The following is a 20,164-nucleotide window of genomic DNA, read 5'->3' as shown; positions in this document are numbered from 1 at the left end:
GGAAACTCAAGACGGATGATCAAAATGTGAATGCTTCACTCCTTCTTTAAATGAGGAAAAAGAATACCCTTGGCAGGGAAGGGAGAGGCAAAGATTAAAACAGAGACTGAAGGAACACCCATTCAGAGCCTGCCCCACAGGTGGCCCATACATATACAGCCACCCAATTAGACAAGATGGATGAAGCAAAGAAGTGCAGACCGACAGGAGCCGGATGTAGATCGCTCCTGAGAGACACAGCCAGAATACAGCAAATACAGAGGCGAATGCCAGCAGCAAACCACTGAACTGAGAATAGGTCCCCCGTTGAAGGAATCAGAGAAAGAACTGGAAGAGCTTGAAGGTGCTCGAGACCCCAAAAGTACAACAATGTCAAGCAACCAGAGCTTCCAGGGACTAAGCCACTACCTAAAGACTATACATGGACTGACCCTGGACTCTGTCCCCATAGGTAGCAATGAATATCCTAGTAAGAGCACCAGTGGAAGGGGAAGCCCTGGGTCCTACTAAGACTGAACCCCCAGGGAACTAGACTATGCGGGGAGGGCGGCAATGGGGGGAGGTTTGGGAGGGGAACACCCATAAGGAAGGGGAGGGGGGAGGGTGATGTTTGTCCGGAAACCGGGAAAGGGAATAACACTTGAAATGTATATAAGAAATACTCAAGTTAATAAAAAAAAAATTAACTCAAATAAATCAGTTGCCTTCCTCTATACAAAAGAGAAACAAGCCGAGAAAGAAATTAGGGAAACGACACCCTTCATAATAGACCCAAATAATATAAAGTACCTCGGTGTGACTTTAACCAAGCAAGTAAAAGATCTGTACAATAAGAACTTCAAGACACTGAGGAAAGAAATTGAAGAAGACCTCAGAAGATGGAAAGATCTCCCATGCTCATGGATTGGCAGGATTAATATAGTAAAAATGGCCATTTTACCAAAAGCAATCTACAGATTCAATGCAATCCCCATCAAAATACCAATCCAATTCTTCAAAGAGTTAGACGGAACAATTTGCAAATTCATCTGGAATAACAAAAAACCCAGGATAGCTTAAGCTATCCTCAACAATAAAAGGACTTCAGGGGGAATCACTATCCCTGAACTCAAGCAGTATTACAGAGCAATAGTGATAAAAACTGCATGGTATTGGTACAGAGACAGACAGATAGACCAATGGAATAGAATTGAAGACCCAGAAATGAACCCACACACCTATGGTCACTTGATTTTTGACAAAGGAGCCAAAACCATCCAATGGAAAAAAGATAGCATTTTCAGCAAATGGTGCTGGTTCAACTGGAGGGCAACATGTAGAAGAATGCAGATCGATCCATGCTTATCACCCTGTACAAAGCTTAAGTCCAAGTGGATGAAGGACCTCCACATCAAACCAGACACACTCAAACTAATAGAAGAAAAACTAGGGAAGCATCTGGAACACATGGGCACTGGAAAAAATTTCCTGAACAAAACACCAATGGCTTATGCTCTAAGATCAAGAATAGACAAATGGGATCTCATAAAACTGCAAAGCTTCTGTAAGGCAAAGGACACTGTGGTTAGGACAAAACGGCAACCAACAGATTGGGAAAAGATCTTTACCAATCCTACAACAGATAGAGGCCTTATATCCAAAATATACAAAGAACTCAAGAAGTTAGACCGCAGGGAAACAAATAACCCTATTAAAAAATGGGGTTCAGAGCTAAACAAAGAATTCACAGCTGAGGAATGCCGAATGGCTGAGAAACACCTAAAGAAATGTTCAACATCTTTAGTCATAAGGGAAATGCAAATCAAAACAACCCTGAGATTTCACCTCACACCAGTGAGAATGGCTAAGATCAAAAACTCAGGTGACAGCAGATGCTGGCGAGGATGTGGAGAAAGAGGAACACTCCTCCATTGTTGGTGGGATTGCAGACTGGTAAAACCGTTCTGGAAATCAGTCTGGAGGTTCCTCAGAAAATTGGACATTGAACTGCCTGAGGATCCAGCTATACCTCTCTTGGGCATATACCCAAAAGATGCCTCAACATATAAAAGAGACACGTGCTCCACTATGTTCATCGCAGCCTTATTTATAATAGCCAGAAACTGGAAAGAACCCAGATGCCCTTCAACAGAGGAATGGATACAGAAAATGTGGTACATCTACACAATGGAATATTACTCAGCTATCAAAAACAACGAGTTTATGAAATTCGTAGGCAAATGGTTGGAACTGGAAAATATCATCCTGAGTGAGCTAACCCAATCACAGAAAGACATACATGGTATGCACTCATTGATAAGTGGCTATTAGCCCAAATGCTTGAATTACCCTAGATCCCTAGAACAAAGGAAACTCAAGACGGATGATCAAAATGTGAATGCTTCACTCCTTCTTTAAATGAGGAAAAAGAATACCCTTGGCAGGGAAGGGAGAGGCAAAGATTAAAACAGAGACTGAAGGAACACCCATTCAGAGCCTGCCCCACAGGTGGCCCATACATATACAGCCACCCAATTAGACAAGATGGATGAAGCAAAGAAGTGCAGACCGACAGGAGCCGGATGTAGATCGCTCCTGAGAGACACAGCCAGAATACAGCAAATACAGAGGCGAATGCCAGCAGCAAACCACTGAACTGAGAATAGGTCCCCCGTTGAAGGAATCAGAGAAAGAACTGGAAGAGCTTGAAGGTGCTCGAGACCCCAAAAGTACAACAATGTCAAGCAACCAGAGCTTCCAGGGACTAAGCCACTACCTAAAGACTATACATGGACTGACCCTGGACTCTGTCCCCATAGGTAGCAATGAATATCCTAGTAAGAGCACCAGTGGAAGGGGAAGCCCTGGGTCCTACTAAGACTGAACCCCCAGGGAACTAGACTATGCGGGGAGGGCGGCAATGGGGGGAGGTTTGGGAGGGGAACACCCATAAGGAAGGGGAGGGGGGAGGGTGATGTTTGTCCGGAAACCGGGAAAGGGAATAACACTTGAAATGTATATAAGAAATACTCAAGTTAATAAAAAAAAAATTAACTCAAATAAATCAGTTGCCTTCCTCTATACAAAAGAGAAACAAGCCGAGAAAGAAATTAGGGAAACGACACCCTTCATAATAGACCCAAATAATATAAAGTACCTCGGTGTGACTTTAACCAAGCAAGTAAAAGATCTGTACAATAAGAACTTCAAGACACTGAGGAAAGAAATTGAAGAAGACCTCAGAAGATGGAAAGATCTCCCATGCTCATGGATTGGCAGGATTAATATAGTAAAAATGGCCATTTTACCAAAAGCAATCTACAGATTCAATGCAATCCCCATCAAAATACCAATCCAATTCTTCAAAGAGTTAGACAGAACAATTTGCAAATTCATCTGGAATAACAAAAAACCCAGGATAGCTTAAGCTATCCTCAACAATAAAAGGACTTCAGGGGGAATCACTATCCCTGAACTCAAGCAGTATTACAGAGCAATAGTGATAAAAACTGCATGGTATTGGTACAGAGACAGACAGATAGACCAATGGAATAGAATTGAAGACCCAGAAATGAACCCACACACCTATGGTCACTTGATTTTTGACAAAGGAGCCAAAACCATCCAATGGAAAAAAGATAGCATTTTCAGCAAATGGTGCTGGTTCAACTGGAGGGCAACATGTAGAAGAATGCAGATCGATCCATGCTTATCACCCTGTACAAAGCTTAAGTCCAAGTGGATGAAGGACCTCCACATCAAACCAGACACACTCAAACTAATAGAAGAAAAACTAGGGAAGCATCTGGAACACATGGGCACTGGAAAAAATTTCCTGAACAAAACACCAATGGCTTATGCTCTAAGATCAAGAATAGACAAATGGGATCTCATAAAACTGCAAAGCTTCTGTAAGGCAAAGGACACTGTGGTTAGGACAAAACGGCAACCAACAGATTGGGAAAAGATCTTTACCAATCCTACAACAGATAGAGGCCTTATATCCAAAATATACAAAGAACTCAAGAAGTTAGACCGCAGGGAAACAAATAACCCTATTAAAAAATGGGGTTCAGAGCTAAACAAAGAATTCACAGCTGAGGAATGCCGAATGGCTGAGAAACACCTAAAGAAATGTTCAACATCTTTAGTCATAAGGGAAATGCAAATCAAAACAACCCTGAGATTTCACCTCACACCAGTGAGAATGGCTAAGATCAAAAACTCAGGTGACAGCAGATGCTGGCGAGGATGTGGAGAAAGAGGAACACTCCTCCATTGTTGGTGGGATTGCAGACTGGTAAAACCGTTCTGGAAATCAGTCTGGAGGTTCCTCAGAAAATTGGACATTGAACTGCCTGAGGATCCAGCTATACCTCTCTTGGGCATATACCCAAAAGATGCCTCAACATATAAAAGAGACACGTGCTCCACTATGTTCATCGCAGCCTTATTTATAATAGCCAGAAACTGGAAAGAACCCAGATGCCCTTCAACAGAGGAATGGATACAGAAAATGTGGTACATCTACACAATGGAATATTACTCAGCTATCAAAAACAACGAGTTTATGAAATTCATAGGCAAATGGTTGGAACTGGAAAATATCATCCTGAGTGAGCTAACCCAATCACAGAAAGACATACATGGTATGCACTCATTGATAAGTGGCTGTTAGCCCAAATGCTTGAATTACCCTAGATCCCTAGAACAAAGGAAACTCAAGACGGATGATCAAAATGTGAATGCTTCACTCCTTCTTTAAATGAGGAAAAAGAATACCCTTGGCAGGGAAGGGAGAGGCAAAGATTAAAACAGAGACTGAAGGAACACCCATTCAGAGCCTGCCCCACATGAGGCCCATACATATAGAGCCACCCAATTAGACAAGATGGATGAAGCAAAGAAGTGCAGACCAACAGGAGCCGGATGTAGATTGCTCCTGAGAGACACAGCCAGAATACAGCAAATACAGAGGCGAATGCCAGCAGCAAACCACTGAACTGAGAATAGGACCCCCGTTGAAGGAATCAGAGAAAGAACTGGAAGAGCTTGAAGGGGCTCGAGTCCCCATATGTACAACAATGCCAAGCAACCAGAGCTTCCAGGGACTAAGCCACTACCTAAAGACTATACATGGACTGACCCTGGACTCTGACCCCATATGTAGCAATGAATATCCTAGTAAGAGCACCAGTGGAAGGGGAAGCCCTGGGTCCTGCTAAGACTGAACCCCCAGTGAACTAGACTATGGGGGGAGGGCGGCAATGGGGGGAGGGTTGGGAGGGGAACACCATAGGGAAGGGGAGGGGGGAGGGGGATGTTTGCCCGGAAACCGGGAAAGGGAATAACACTTGAAATGTATATAAGAAATACTCAAGTTAATAAAAAAAAAAACAACAAAGAAAAAAAAAATACTGCCACATATATACACACCAACCCATATCCAAACACATTTAGAATGCCAACTACATGCATGGAGGTGCCATAGAATCAGTGTATAATGAACAAATTCAGAGGAAAGAATGATGACGTGCAGGCATTTCATTCACACACACAGTTGCAGCAAGTGTGACAAGGTCATTCTAGCTGTTGACAGAACCAATGCTAATCCAAGAGGCTCAGGGTCAAGTACAAAAGAGGTTGACCCTAAACACACAGCACCTAGCTCATCTCACAAGCAAATGCCTGCCAAATCTCCTTAAAATCCAGGATGAGAGTTGAAACTTTCTCGTGCTATGAGTAAATCTTGAGGTAGAAGAGAGAGAGCGCAAGACAGTGAACAGGTTACTGGGCATAATGACTACCTGTGGTCCCACTCATCATAGATATAAAGATCCAGGATTTGATAAAGTTCATCCCTCTCGCATTGACACTTCTGGATTTCAAATTTGAGTTCCTCCAGTTCCTTTAGACACTCCTCTTCCTTAGTGATGACATTTTGGGATGATGCCTTCCTACCAAAACCTGTAGACAGATAAACCCAAGTGAATTTGCATATTTGAACCAATGGGCAGAATAGATCATTCTGAATCCGAAAAGGAGGTTGAGGAAGGGGAAATGGTAGAGACTGGGTGAATCCGTGAAAGAGCAGAAAAGCTTTCTTAAAGGTTGATTCTTAAGCTATGTCCCTGTTCCCAACCTCTAAAGCCATACACGTGCCACACTCACTATTAAACAACCCGCGGCACTGAAAGTTATAATATGACTGAGACATAAACATCTGTGACATTGTTATATCAGATGTGGTGCAGATAATCCTGGAGTTCATAATGACTTCATAATGTTTAGCACCATCAAGCTCTAACCAAGTGTGGTCCAGCCCAAAGTGTCTGAGAACTCAATTCATGACTACGGGTGCATCCTTCCTTGTTCTCGCCATCAGAGACTTATGTAACCTACAGTAATCTAGAGGATGAAGTGCTTCAACTCCCAAACATGGATGGTCACATTGTTAATCTCACAGTGCCTCCTCCTGCCAATCATTTAACTCACAGTTAAAAAGCTTCAAGAAAAGACACTGAAGTCTTACAACTTTATGGCTTTCTCTCAAATTAAAGATCAGGAACTCCTGACTCTTGGTTTGCCTTTGAAAAATCCCAAGGCTCCTGCTTGTAAGGCCTAGTCTTAGAAGGCACATCTCAAACCTACCTCCTTGAGGATGTTCCCCAACTCTGCCCACGACTCACCAAGCCTTCTCCAGAATGATTTCCTCCTTCCTGTTTCACTAGAGAGGGGGTCAGCTTCTCTCTGACCTGGTGCGGTCTCTCCTTGATCAACACTTTCCTTCCGAAATAGCCTGAGCAGCTGGCGAAACATGCCTGCTTGTGAACACAAAGGGAACTGAAGTAATATCCCAAAGGCAGTTGGTGTCACCACAACACTGGTGACATCACAGAAGATTCTAGGGATCTCTTAGATACAATAGAGTGTCCAGTGAACGGCTTACTGGTGATGTCACTGGAAAATTCTATGGCCTACCTACTAACCAGCTCTCCCCACACTGATGAATTTCTGTGGGGACCCTTTCCTCCAGTCTCCCATGTGTCACTGGGAATACCATTTGGCAACCTCTATTTCAAAGCTACATATGTCTCTCTGCTTCATTAGAAGTCAACATTGCTTTTGCTGCAGAGGGTTTCTTACAACCCTGAATTGGAGAACAGATTTTTCTTAGCACCCAAATCTCTAGGGACCAAGGAGGAGGGAGATTTTTCTTAAAAGTAAATCTACTACTCGAGACAATGCATGTGACATGTATTTCGATTTCTAAGCTTTTCCCTTTTTCTGGAGGCCAATATATTTCTTCTATACCTCTGAGTGTATAAAACCTGGAAATATTTGCTTACTGTGCAGTCCTTGAAAGCCGACATTGTTTCCATTTACATATCCATGTATTTCACAAAATCAATGGTCTATAATCCTATTTTTTTGCAATAAAAACTCCTTTTCCTTGGGAACATAGGGATCAACTACAGGGCATATATAAAAGAATAAATTTCTGTCTGTTTTATATATTATGTAGGACATCCTCCCTTTCTCAAATATAACAAGACAATTAAATTGGACATCAGTGAGCAAATGTCAACCTGGACCTTGTGTTACTACATTGTAACTACATAACCATCACTTCTCCAATATCCTTCTCCGTGAATAGACAAGTCTAGGCACGAGAATATTGGGGACTACAACATGATCTTTTACTTGTAGCAAACATAAGAATCCGGAGGACGAGAAGGGAGTGGAATGGTCTGAGTTCAGGTTGAACCTCAATTTTAATGGGTCCATACGTTCAGGAGGGAGTCTATTTGGCATTGTGATATATGGATTCTGTCTTCTTATCATAGGTGTTATAATAATTCAACATGAATGTGTGCTATAATGCCAGCCCACCTCAGAGATGTAAGAGTGAAAATCATGTCTGACCTTGCTGGGAAGAACTCTGCCTTTTACTACCATCTGGAGTTATACAACATCACTATACAAAGCTCAGAAGAGAGGGGTGCAGATGTGCAGGCCTTAGAAGTTGAGGATCTTTTCTACTGATTAAGCCACTTCTTTTTCCTATGTAATTTTTCCCTTGCTCTTTTACTAATGGTGGCTGACTTCTTTCCTGGCCTGAGGTAAACTGGAGTCCAATCTTTTGGATTACCGAACCTTCTATTTTCGAGATGACAGTCCCACCAAGGGTCCTACTGCATACAGAAGGTATGAATAAGTCTCAGGGGCTGGAGTAAGTTAAAAAGGTCTGTTACAACAAAGAACTGATTAAGAAAACAAGAGCCCAGCTGCTCATCAAGATCACAGTTGTATGAGATTAAGAAAATGTGAATAGGGCATCGGGTGAAAGATAAATTAATTAGGAGGTCATAGGCCTAGAAGGGTTATCCTTTGATCTCAGTGGAGCTGCCATTCTTTCTGCCATTCCTCGTTCTCTGCCACAGGACTAGAGACTTCCCCATACAAATGGCTGGCCTTGCCAAAGACCTGGCAGGGCTTCTCCCTGTAGAACAGGACATGTAGAGTCCTTGAGGACTCACCAAGAGGTCTCCTCCACACAGGTTCCTTGTTGTCAAAGGGAAATGTTCCTGCAGAATCCTGCCATGGCAGCAGGAATTTCAACCTGGCTGCTCTTGGTCCAACTCACTGGGTTCAGGCCTGAGGCTCAGGAATATCTGGGGAAAGAAGTAGCAGGCACTACCTCACAGCTCTCTCTTTGTTGGATGCAACTGCTAGGACTGTGATAGGATTTTTGTTTCTTGTGTGTTTATTAGAAATACCTACAAAGCTGATTAAAGTTGTAACATGCCTTCATACCCAGCGAGCAGAATGTTTTCAAATCGTTGTTGTTCCTGTTTTATGTTTGGATTTTGTTCTTTAATCCCCTCAGGAAATTTCCCTGTGCTTAGAATGTTAAGCACATGCTCAGGAGGGATCGATTATTCAAGTTAGGCAAAGCGTTTGTTCTCACCATCCACTCCACAGATGATGCCATAACTTACTTTGAAATAAGAAAACAGTTATAGAGAAGTAAATTAACCTGTAAGCTATCACAGAAGAAACACATCATGATTGTGGAATGGCACCCCAGTATTTTGTATTTCCTAAGTTATTTTTATTTTAAACTTTTTTATTGGATTTTTTTGGGTACATTTCATCTTTTTTAAATCCTTAAAGGTATCTTTTATTCCTCTCCTCCCATTTAAACAAGGTGGAATTTCACATGTAATTGTTAGTCCAGATAGTTTGGTCAATGGCTTAGATATCACCCTGGCCTAGTTTCCTTGGCATAAGCTGACTTAGAAGCAGACTAAAAGGTTCAGGACTCAACAAATAATGAATTCCACTACATCTGGATACCTAGCCTCACATCTAGGAAGGGACTGGATTTCCATTCGCTATTTAAAAAAAAGATGCAGTTCATTAACATGTAAAAAATTTCTCAAGTATATTAAAGTGTTTACCATGGTCATACAGTTTTTTAAATACCTGGCATTCATCTTTTTCCAAAACCTAAAATTTCTTTCTTATTCACATTTTTTGATTATTTTTTGGTATCAGTATCATTTTTTAAATTTCAGTTTTTTTACTAGATATATATGTTTTAATAAAACGTTATTCCCTTTCCCAGCTTTTGGTCCATAAGCCCCCCTGCCGTGACCTCTCCCATATGTATGGTCCCCAAATCCATGCCACTTAGAAACCCCTTCCTGGACATTTCCCTGCACTCAGGGTCCAACCTTGTTAAGAACAAGGGCTTCCCCTTCCACAGGTGCCCCAACGAGGATATTCTCTCCTACATATGCAGTTGGACCCCTGGGTCAGTCCATGTATAGTCTTTTGCTAGTGGTTTATTTGGTTGGCATTGCTGTTCTTATGGGGTTGCAAGCCCTTCAGCTCTTTGAATCCTTCTTCTAATTCCCATAAAGGGCGTCTTGTTATCAGTTCAGTAGTTTACTGCTAGCACTGACCTCTTTATTTGACATGCTCTGGATGTGTCTCTCAGGGGAGATGCATATTCTGTCCCTTTCAGTCAGCACTTTTTAGCTTTATCAATCTTACCTAGTTTTGGTGGCTGTATATATATATATGGGCCACATGTGGGGCAGACTCTGAATGGCTGTTCCTTCAGTCTCTGCTTTAGATTTGGCCTCCATATCCCCTCCTATGGATATTTTTGTTCCCCATTTTAAGAAGGAATGGGAGCATCTGCACTTTGGTCATCCTTCTTCTTGAGTTTCCTGAGATCTGTAGATTGCATCTTGGGTAATTCGAGGTTTTGGTCAATATCCACTTATCAATGAGTGCATACTGTCAATGAGGGGTGCTGAGTACCTGGAAGAGAATGGGGGACAAGAGATGTGACGAAGAACTCCAAGACAAGAGTCTAATCAAGGCGACACTTTTATTTTTCCCCAAGGCTGATTTTGTACCATAAAAAGGGTAACAGAGAGAGGGGGGGAAGTAAGAAACATTTACCCACGCTAAGGACACAATATTCCTGTGGTTAGAGAATTGGCTGGTGTTGACAGGTTGTCAGAAAGGTCACGGGTTTGTCATATCTATTAGTCAGCAGGATGTTGGTTTATCAGAAAGGTTACAGGTCATGACATTGGGTATCTTAACGTCACACGTTATCATATGATTATTCATTTTACCACCACTTTTGTATTAGTCTTCTGCAGCTGGCTGGGGATTTTCCATGAACCCAGTCATACTTAATGCTCACCATAATAATAACATCAATAATGGAGGGCTTCAAGGCCATCGCTCCCAACAGCATACCAAGTGTGTTTTTCTGTGATAGGATTACCTCAATGTGGATGATATTTTCTAGTTCTTTCCATTTGCCTATGAATTGAACGTTGTCATTGTTTTTGATAGCTGAGTGGTACTCCATTGTGTATATATACCACATTTTTCGAATAAATTCCTCTGTTGAAGGGCATCTGGGTTCATTCCAGCTTCTGGCTATTATGAATAAGGCTGCTATGAACATCGTGGATTATATGTGTTGTTGTATGAGGGAGTATCTTTTGGGTATATGCCCAGGACAGGTATAGCTGTGTGCTCAGGTAGTGCAATTTCCAATTTTACAGGAATGTTCAGACTGATTTCCAGAGTTCTTGTACCAGTTTGCCATCCCAGCAACAATGGACGAGTGTTCCTCTTTCTCCACATCCTCGCCAGCATCTGTTGTCACCTGAGTTTTTGATCTTAGACATCCTGACTGGTGTGAGGTGGATTCTTAGGGTTGTTTTGATTTGCATTTCCCTGATGACTAAGGATATTGAGCATTTCTTTAGGTGCTTTTTAGCTATTCTATATTCCTCAGATGAGAATGTTTTCTTTAGCTGTGAACCCCATTTATTAACAGGGGTGTTTGGCTCTCTGTACTCTAACTTCTTCTGTTTTGTGTATACTTTGGATATAAGACCTCCATCAGATGCAGGATTGGTAAAGATTTTTTCCCAATCTGTGGGTTGCCTTTTTGTCCTAATAACACTGTCCTTTGCCTTACAGAAGCTTTTCAGTTTTATGAGGTCCCATTTGTCAATTCTTGATCTTAAAGCATAAGCCATTGGTATTTTGTTCAGGAAATTTTCCTTAGTGCTCTTGTCTTCGAGACTCTTCCCTACTTTTTTATCCATTACTTTTAGTGTATCTGGTTTGATGTGGAGGCCCTTGATCCACTTGGACTTAAGCTTTGTACAGGGCAATAAGAATGGGTCAACTTGCATTCTTCTACATGTTGACCTCCAGTTGAATCAGCACCATTTGTTAAAAATACTATCTTTCTTCCATTGGATGTTTTAACTCCTTTGTCAAAGATCAAATGACCATAGGTGTGTGGGTTCTTTTCTGTGTCTTCAATTATGTTCCACTGATCTGCCTGTCTGTATGCCAATACCATACAGACTATTGCTCTGTAATACTGCTTGAGGTCAGAGATGGTGATTCCCCCAGAAGGTCTTTTATTGTTGAGTATAGTTTTGCTATCCTGGGTTTTATGTTATACCAAATGACGGCAAATTGCACTTTCTACCTTTATAAAGAATTGAGTAGGAATATTGTTGGTGATGGCATTGAATGTGTAGATTGCTTTTTGCAAAATGGCCATTTTTTACCATATTCATCCTGCCAATCTATGAGCATGAGAGATCTTTCCATCTTCTGAGACCTTCTTCAATTTCTTCAGAGATTTGAAGTTCTTGTCATACAGGTTTTTACTTGCTTGGTTCAAGTAACAGCAAGTTATTTTATATTATTTGGGACTGTTGTGAAGGGTGTCATTTCCTTAATTTCTTTCTCAGCCTGTTTACCCTTTGAGTAGAGGAAGACTACTGAATTGTTTGAGTTAATTTTATACTCGGCCAGTTTGCTGAAGTTGTTGATCAGGTTAAGTAGTTCTCTGGTGGAATTTTGGTGTTGCTTAAGTAGACTATCATATCATCTTCAAATTTTACTATTTCGACTTCATCCCTTCTAATTTTTATCCCTTGACCTACTTTCATTGTTTGATTGCTATGGCTAGGACCTTAAGTACCATATTGAAAAAGTAGGGAAAGAGTGGGCAGCCTTGTCTAGTCCCTGATTTTAGTGGGATTCCTTCAATTTTCTCAGTTTAGTTTGATGTTACCTACTGGTTTGATGTATTTTGCATTTTCCTATATTTAGATATGGGCCTTGAATTCCTGATATTTCCAGGACTTTATAAATGAAAGGGTATTGAATTTTGTCAAATGATTTCTCAGCATCTAATGAAGTGATCATGTGTTTTCTTTCCTTTGAGTTTGTTTATATGGTGAATTTCGTTGATGGATTTCTGTATATTAAACCATCCATGCATCCTTTCATGAATCCTACTTGATCATGATGGATGATTGTTTGGATGTGTTCTTGGATTCAGTTTGCAAGAATTTTATTGAGCATTTTTGCATCAATATTCATAAATCAAATAGGTCTGAATTACTCTATCTTTGTGTGGTTTAGGTATAAGAGTAATTGTGCCTTCAGAGAAGGAATTTGGTAGTGCTCTCTCTGTTTCTATAACTGGTAAGCCTAAAACCCCCTGTTCCTGAAAGTAACAGAACTTACAGAAAATACATACTTTCTTATCATTCCTCCTCCCCAATGGTCAGTGATTTATTGAGCACCTACTACGATCCTAGCACTGTGTATCTAAGGGTGTAATGGTGAATAAAAAACTTAATAAAAAGCTTCATTAAGGAATAAAGAAAAATGAAACATAATTTTGAAACTCAGAGTTAAATATAAGCAATACCACCATTTCTTTAACTGGTGATTTCTGAAAAACTCATCATTTTTTCCATGGGCTCCTACAGTAATGACACTAAGCCTTGATTTTGTAAGACACAAATAGGCAACTCACACTTCATTCTTGGCTCTCAAAACTGTCAAAGGGAACAACACTGTTGCTGTCCATTGTGCTTCCCTATCAATCCTGCTATGGATGGTAATACATTCCAGTCTTTTTAATGTGTAAACAGGCCACCACTTGAGGGGAAAGGTTATTACAATTACCCAAACCGGTATATTCTCTAAAATTTTCACTTAGCATTTTACTGATATAACAATGTAAATATACCACAAATATTTAACCAATGAAAACAGAAATATTGAATAGCTCTGCAAATAGGATCAATGATCATATATACTTGAAAAGAACTATTATGGAAACAAATGATGTTATAGGAGAAAAGATACATCATTAAAAGGTACAGAAGCAGCAAAAAAGACACTACATTTCTTGGTTTAAAAGTTAGGTGATACACTTGATCTTTAAAGACAGGCAGTGTATTTGATCTTAAAGCCCTTAAACTGTGCCCTGTCCACATAGAAACTGCAGTAGATGACACTCTTTTGTAAGATTTATTTATTTATATGTGAGACAATGCATCTGTCTTCAGACACAACAGAAGAGGGCATCAGTACTCATTACAGATGGTTATGAGCCACCATGTGGTTGCTGGGATTTGAACTCAGGACCTCTGGAAGAACACTTGGTGTTCTTACCCACTGAGCCATCTCTCCAGCCCTCACAACGGCCTCTTACACAGCATCACAGTGGTCTATTTCACTAGATGGCTCCAGGATGATAACAGAGAAACTTTCACAGTTCCTGAGCACTTCTGAGTTCAAACACCACCAGTGCCAACTCTGTGCTGTTGACACATTCTGACCTGTCTCCTAAGGGTTGTCAGCCACAAAAGTGACAGTTAGCACCACACAGTATTCACTGCCCTACCCTAAAAACACCCTTCGATTCTGAAAAAGCGACATTCCATGCTTGCTCCATATTTGAGGAAGCCAAATGGTTGATCTGGCTCAAGGCTCTACTTTTCTTAGCTCATCAACTTTCTTTTTCCACTTCTTGTCACAAGAAGTATTTTTTTTTTATGCTGCAACTACACTGCAGTGTTTGAAGGAAACCACCATCAACTCTGGGTGTCACCTCTTGAAATTTAAAATTCACAAAACAATTCATGGCTTTCTAATCAGCACCATGGATAATAAACAAAAACAAGAAAACCATTCCAAAGGAACTTGCTCATCTGGAGGCCTGCTCATAGCAGGTAGGAAAGAATTAAATTATGCAGAACTGTAATCTCTCAGAGCTTTTGGAGGCTAAAAAAGAGGAAATCTCTGTTTATGTTCCCTTTCTCCGAGTAATTGAAGGAGGGTATTTTACATCCTCCAAATACAATTTCTTGCAAGGGGCAACCAATTACAAAGTAGAACAGAAGAAATCTATTAAATAATCATTCATTGCCTGAGGTTTTAAGGAAATATTTTCCTATGATCCCTGTCCTTTAACATACAATGGAAAAATTACAGGGAGTGTGCCACCAGGCTAAGCTGCCTCTGAAATGCCTGTCCTGCCCTGGCAGGTACAGGCCATTTAATTCCAAGTCATCTGGAGAGGTGTGACAGCCCCAAGTTGCTCTGGGGATGTCAGAGCACAGCTCTCATGCACACTCCAGAGCACCTCTCCACTCTTTCCCAATGCCATAGGCTTTCCAATCCCTGCTTCAGCTCTCCATACATCCCTGAACCCTCCCTTCCCCTACCCAATGGGCTCACTTTGCATTGCCTCCTTCTGCCACTGCTTTCCCAGGGCGGGGGAGGGGAGCAGAAGGAGCCTAAGGAGGGGCGCGGGCGGGCATGGGTCTCCTACCTACCTTGATGATACTGCTCTTAAGGTGCAGACCGCCCTGCTTGAGGCTTGCTGTCCCTGGGGAGCAGACCGGAGGTCGGGCTAGGGGTCCGCGCGGGCGCCAGGCCTCCAGGTCCCCTGGCAGGACTAGCCTCGGCTTCTTCCCTGGAAACTGCAGGGTGGAGTCCCGGTTGGAAACCCCGCCACTGTCTTAGCGCGCCCTCCCGTGGCCGAGGTGACCCCCCAACGCCGTTACCGCCCCCTTCTCTGTCAGCTTCTTCTGATTTTTCTTTTCATTTTTTTCTTTTCTCTCTTTGTTCGCGACGTGGCGCCTGCGAAGAGCTCGTCTCCAGGAAGGAGGACATCGTGCAGGCAGAATCACCTCTGGGCCCTGCCGGGGTCGGAGAGGGAGAGAGAGGAGTCAGCTTGGGCGGCGGCGCCTTGGCTGCTGGCACCTGCGGAAGGAAAACTCGTCCAGGAACTCGCGCTGCTGCGGGCGCGAAATATAACACGCGCGCCCCGCCCCCTCAGGCCCTGCGCTCACCCACGAGCTCCGCGTACCCTGAGGCCCGGCTCGGGCGCGGTCGTGCGGCGGGGTGGGAAGGACACGTGTGCCCACTCCGTGGGGCAGACAACACCGGGAGGCGTGACACGGGGAGGCGCGTGGTGTGGATCTCCCGGCTCCGCTCAGGCCAGTCAGTCCCCTCTCAGGGCTCGGCGGAGGCCGGGCGGCTTCTGCGGCCCCCAGGCCCACCGTGACCTAACCGCGGCCATCGCCTCCAGAGCTTCCAGCTGCCCCATGCTTGAGGCTTGGGCATGGTGATTGTGGTTGCCACTCTCCTAGGCCGGCTCAGCAGGGTGCAAGCCACCACCTGCTGTCCTCACCTGAAGGCATCCTGATGGGGCTGAGAGCCCACATCCAGCAGGCAAGCCTCAGGGCACAGGGCCATGGTCTTGGCTCTGCACCTTGTTGCCAGCCCCTCACACATATGGCAGCATCACACATATGGCTCCTTCTACCAACCGCCACTAATCACCATTTGGACATTCCATCACAGTGTTCTCAAGAAGAAAGATTGCAAACAATCACGAAAAGAATGAAATTTAAAATCTTTTTTATCAGGCTGGTGAGATGACATGGTGGTTAAGAGCGCTGCTTCTCCAGTGCTCCCAAGTTCAATTCCCAGCAACCACATGGTGACCCACAACTATCTGTAGTGGGATCCAATGCCCTCTTCTGTCTGAATCTCTCTTCTGACATGCAGGCACACTCGCAAACAGAGTGCTCATGTACATAAATAAATAAATCTTTAAAAATAAAACCTTCTAATCAGTTAATGTATCTACATCTAGAAGCTAGAAAAGGGTCACAGCAATATTAAAAATAATTCAGACATAACATGGCAGAAATACCTGAAACATTTTAAGGTCATCACACCGACCAAATGAAAGCCACAGGCTGTACAGACTACGATGGATGAGGAGAAGGCTTCGTGATCTCTGGGAGTCCCCTTCCCTAGACTTGGGATAAGACTTCCAGTAAGCCAAGACATATTCCTCTTTCATTTCTCACAGAGCCAGGGTAGACCCACATATATGATTTCTTTGCTTGCAGTGTTTTTTTATCCAAACGCTGCCCTGTTTGAGGACTAGTCAAGGGTAAGCACCATCAGAGGAAGGCCAGCATGTGAATTCTGTGTAACTCTGCTCTGACAGCATGTAGCACAATCCTATCAAGTACTGGAAGCCTTGCTGGAAAGATTAATCAACCTCTAGGATCAAAAGGAAGCAACCCGAGGGGCACATGGCTGTAAATCAAGTCTGAAACCATAACCCATTATGGAAGTTCATCCTTGGATCTTATGTCAAACAGCAGTAGCATCGAAAAGAAAAACAAAAGTGAAATGGCAAGGTGACGGGTAATGACCCCATGGCAAGGATATCTAAGTCATGTGGAAAGATCCCAGTGCAAAGAGATCTAGCAAACATACATGTCCATGAAGCTTTCACCAAGAATCCCCATTCTGTGTTCTAAAACATTATACACACACACACACACACACACACACACACACACACACACACACACACACAGTGAATCCTCATTTATGGTCAGTTATAGGGATTGATTCTCTGGGAACCTGACTTTGAGATTGACATAGATGTATAAAAGTGTTTGACAAGTGCCCTTGGGGACAATGGCTGTGACTAAGAGGAGAGAAGGGGATTGGGCAGAGAGCACTCTGGCTCTAATGCAGTCACAAGGGTATGCAGGCAGCCCTGTGTGGGGCTCAGGAGCTGGCCTGACCCTCAAGTCTTAGCCTGCACTGGAACAAGCAGGAGGCCTGGCCTTGAAGTCCCCATTGGCTAAGGATGAGGTTCCTGGTCAGAAACTAGTTACCACATTGTAACCACATGGCTATCCCTTCTCCAATATCATTCTTCCTGAATTTCCAAGTCCAATCATGAGGATATTTGGCGCTACACTCTGATCTTTTACTCAGAGCAAACATAAAACTCAGGCAGATGGGCAGGGAGTGGAATGGCCTAAGGTTAGGCTAAACCTCAATTTTAATGGGTCCATTATTTCAGGAGGGAGTCCATTTGGCATTGTCATCTGTGGCTTCTGTGTTCTTATCCCGGGTGTGGTGACTCTGTCCCGCGCTGTCTCTCGCCAGCAAGAATACGCAGGAACCCTTCATGATAAAAGTCCTGGAAAGAATAGGAATTCAAGGCCCATACCTAAGCATAATAAAAGCCATATACAGCAAACCAATTGCTAACATTAAACTAAATGGAGAGAAACTTGAAGCAATACCACTAAAATCAGGGACTAGACAAGGCTGCCTACTCTCTCCCTACTTATTCAATACAGTTGTTGAAGTTCTAGCCAGAGCAATCAGAAAACAAAAGGAGGTCAAGGGGATACAGATCGGAAAAGAAGAAGTCAAAATATCACTATTTGCAGATGATATGATAGTATATTTAAGTGATCCCAAAAGTTCCACCAGAGAACTACTAAAGCTGATAAACAACTTCAGCAAAGTGGCTGGGTATAAAATCAACTCAAATAAATCTGTAGCCTTCCTCTACACAAAAGAGAAAAAAGCCGAGAAAGAAATCAGGGAAACGACACCCTTCATAATAGACCCAAATAATATAAAGTACCTCGGTGTGACGTTAACTAAGCAAGTAAAAGATCTGTACAATAAGAACTTCAAGACTCTGAAGAAAGAAATTGAAGAAGTCCTCAGAAGATGGAAAGATCTTCCATGCTCATGGATTGGCAGGATTAATATAGTAAAAATGGCCATTTTACCAAAGCGATCTACAGATTCAATGCAATCCCCATCAAAATACCAATCCAATTCTTCAAAGAGTTAGACAGAACAATTTGCAAATTCATCTGGAATAACAAAAACCCAGAATAGCTAAAACTATCCTCAGTATAAAAGGACTTCAGGGGGAATCACTATCCCTGAACTCAAGCAGTATTACAGAGCAATAGTGATAAAAACTGCATGGTATTGGTACAGAGACAGACAGATAGACCAATGGAACAGAATTGAACACCCAGAAATAATCCCACACACCTATGGGCACTTGATTTTTGACAAAGATGCCAAAACCATCAAATGGAAAAAAGATAGCATTTTCAGAAAATGGTGCTCGTTCAACTGGAGGTCAACATGTAGAAGAATGCAGATAGATCCATGCTTATCACCCTGTACAAAGCTTAAGTCCAAGTGGATCAAGGACCTCCACATCAAGCCAGACACACTCAAACTAATAGAAGAAAAACTAGGGAAGCATCTGGAACACATGGGCTCTGGAAAAAATTTCCTGAAGAAAACACCAATGGCTTATGCTCTAAGATCAAGAATCGACAAATGGGATCTCATAAAACTGCAAAGCTTCTGTAAGGCAAAGGACACTGTGGTTAGGACAAAATGGCAACCAACAGATTGGGAAAAGATCTTTACCAATCCTACAACAGATAGAGGCCTTATATCCAAAATATACAAAGAACTCAAGAAGGTAGACCGCAGGGAGTCAAATAACCCTATTAAAAAATGGGGTTCAAAAAGTACAACAATGCCAAGCAACCAGAGCTTCCAGGGACTAAGCCACTACCTAAAGACTGTACATGGACTGACCCTGGACTCTGACCCCATAGGTAGCAATGAATATCCTAGTAAGAGCACCAGTGGAAGGGGAAGCCCTGGGTCCTGCTAAGACTGAACCCCCAGTGAACTAGTCTATGGGGGGAGGGCGGCAATGGGGGGAGGGTTGGGAGGGGAACACCCATAAGGAAGGGGAGGGGGGAGGGGGATGTTTGCCCGGAAACCGGGAAAGGAAATAACACTCGAAATGTATATAAGAAATACTCAAGTTAATAAAAAAAAATGGGGTTCAGAGCTAAACAAAGAATTCACAGCTGAGGGATGCCGAATGGCTGAGAAACACCTAAAGAAATGTTCAACATCTTTAGTCATAAGGGAAATGCAAATCAAAACAACCCTGAGATTTCACCTCACACCAGTGAGAATGGCTAAGATCAAAAACTCAGGTCACAGCAGATGCTGGTGAGGATGCGGAGAAAGAGGTACACTCCTCCATTATTGGTGGGATTGCAGACTGGTACAACCATTCTGGAAATCAGTCTGGAGGTTCCTCAGAAAATTGGACATTGAACTGCCTGAGGATCCAGCTATACCTCTCTTGGGCATATACCCAAAAGATGCCCCAACATATAAAAAAGACACATGCCCACTATGTTCATTGCAGCCTTATTTATAATAGCCAGAAGCTGGAAAGAACCCAGATGCCCTCAACAGAGGAATGGATACAGAAAATGTGGTACATCTACACAATGGAATATTACTCAGCTATCAAAAACAATGACTTCATGAAATTTGTAGGCAAATGGTCGGAACTGGAAAATATCATCCTGAGTGAGGTAATCCAATCACAGAAAAACACACATGGTATGCACTCATTGATAAG

The 20,164-nt window shown here is 42.6% G+C and overlaps 1 protein-coding gene across 3 annotated transcripts in view; it reads right to left on the bottom strand.

The window, feature by feature from the left end:
* The window catches only part of LOC134480539 (uncharacterized), a 28,746-nt gene extending 13,128 nt beyond the window's left edge, over nt 1-15,618 (bottom strand). The window contains exons 1-4 of one of the 3 annotated variants that reach the window (XM_063268080.1): nt 15,183-15,618; nt 10,042-10,314; nt 6,669-6,800; nt 5,787-5,946 (exon numbers count right to left, since the gene is read on the bottom strand). In XM_063268080.1, coding sequence (XP_063124150.1) covers nt 5,787-5,946; nt 6,669-6,798 — 290 coding nt within the window. In that variant the 5' untranslated portion in view covers nt 6,799-6,800; nt 10,042-10,314; nt 15,183-15,618. Of the gene's footprint in view, nt 1-5,786; nt 5,947-6,668; nt 8,655-10,041; nt 10,315-15,182 lie in introns of all 3 variants that reach the window. The other 2 variants (XM_063268079.1, XM_063268081.1) reach the window with 2 other exon arrangements.
* Nucleotides 15,619-20,164: the final 4,546 nt, after the last annotated feature.

This window comes from Rattus norvegicus, chromosome 9, assembly GCF_036323735.1.
Source record: "Rattus norvegicus strain BN/NHsdMcwi chromosome 9, GRCr8, whole genome shotgun sequence".
NCBI classification, from domain to species: Eukaryota; Metazoa; Chordata; class Mammalia; order Rodentia; family Muridae; genus Rattus; species Rattus norvegicus.
This window is presented reverse-complemented; position numbering and strand designations above follow the sequence as displayed.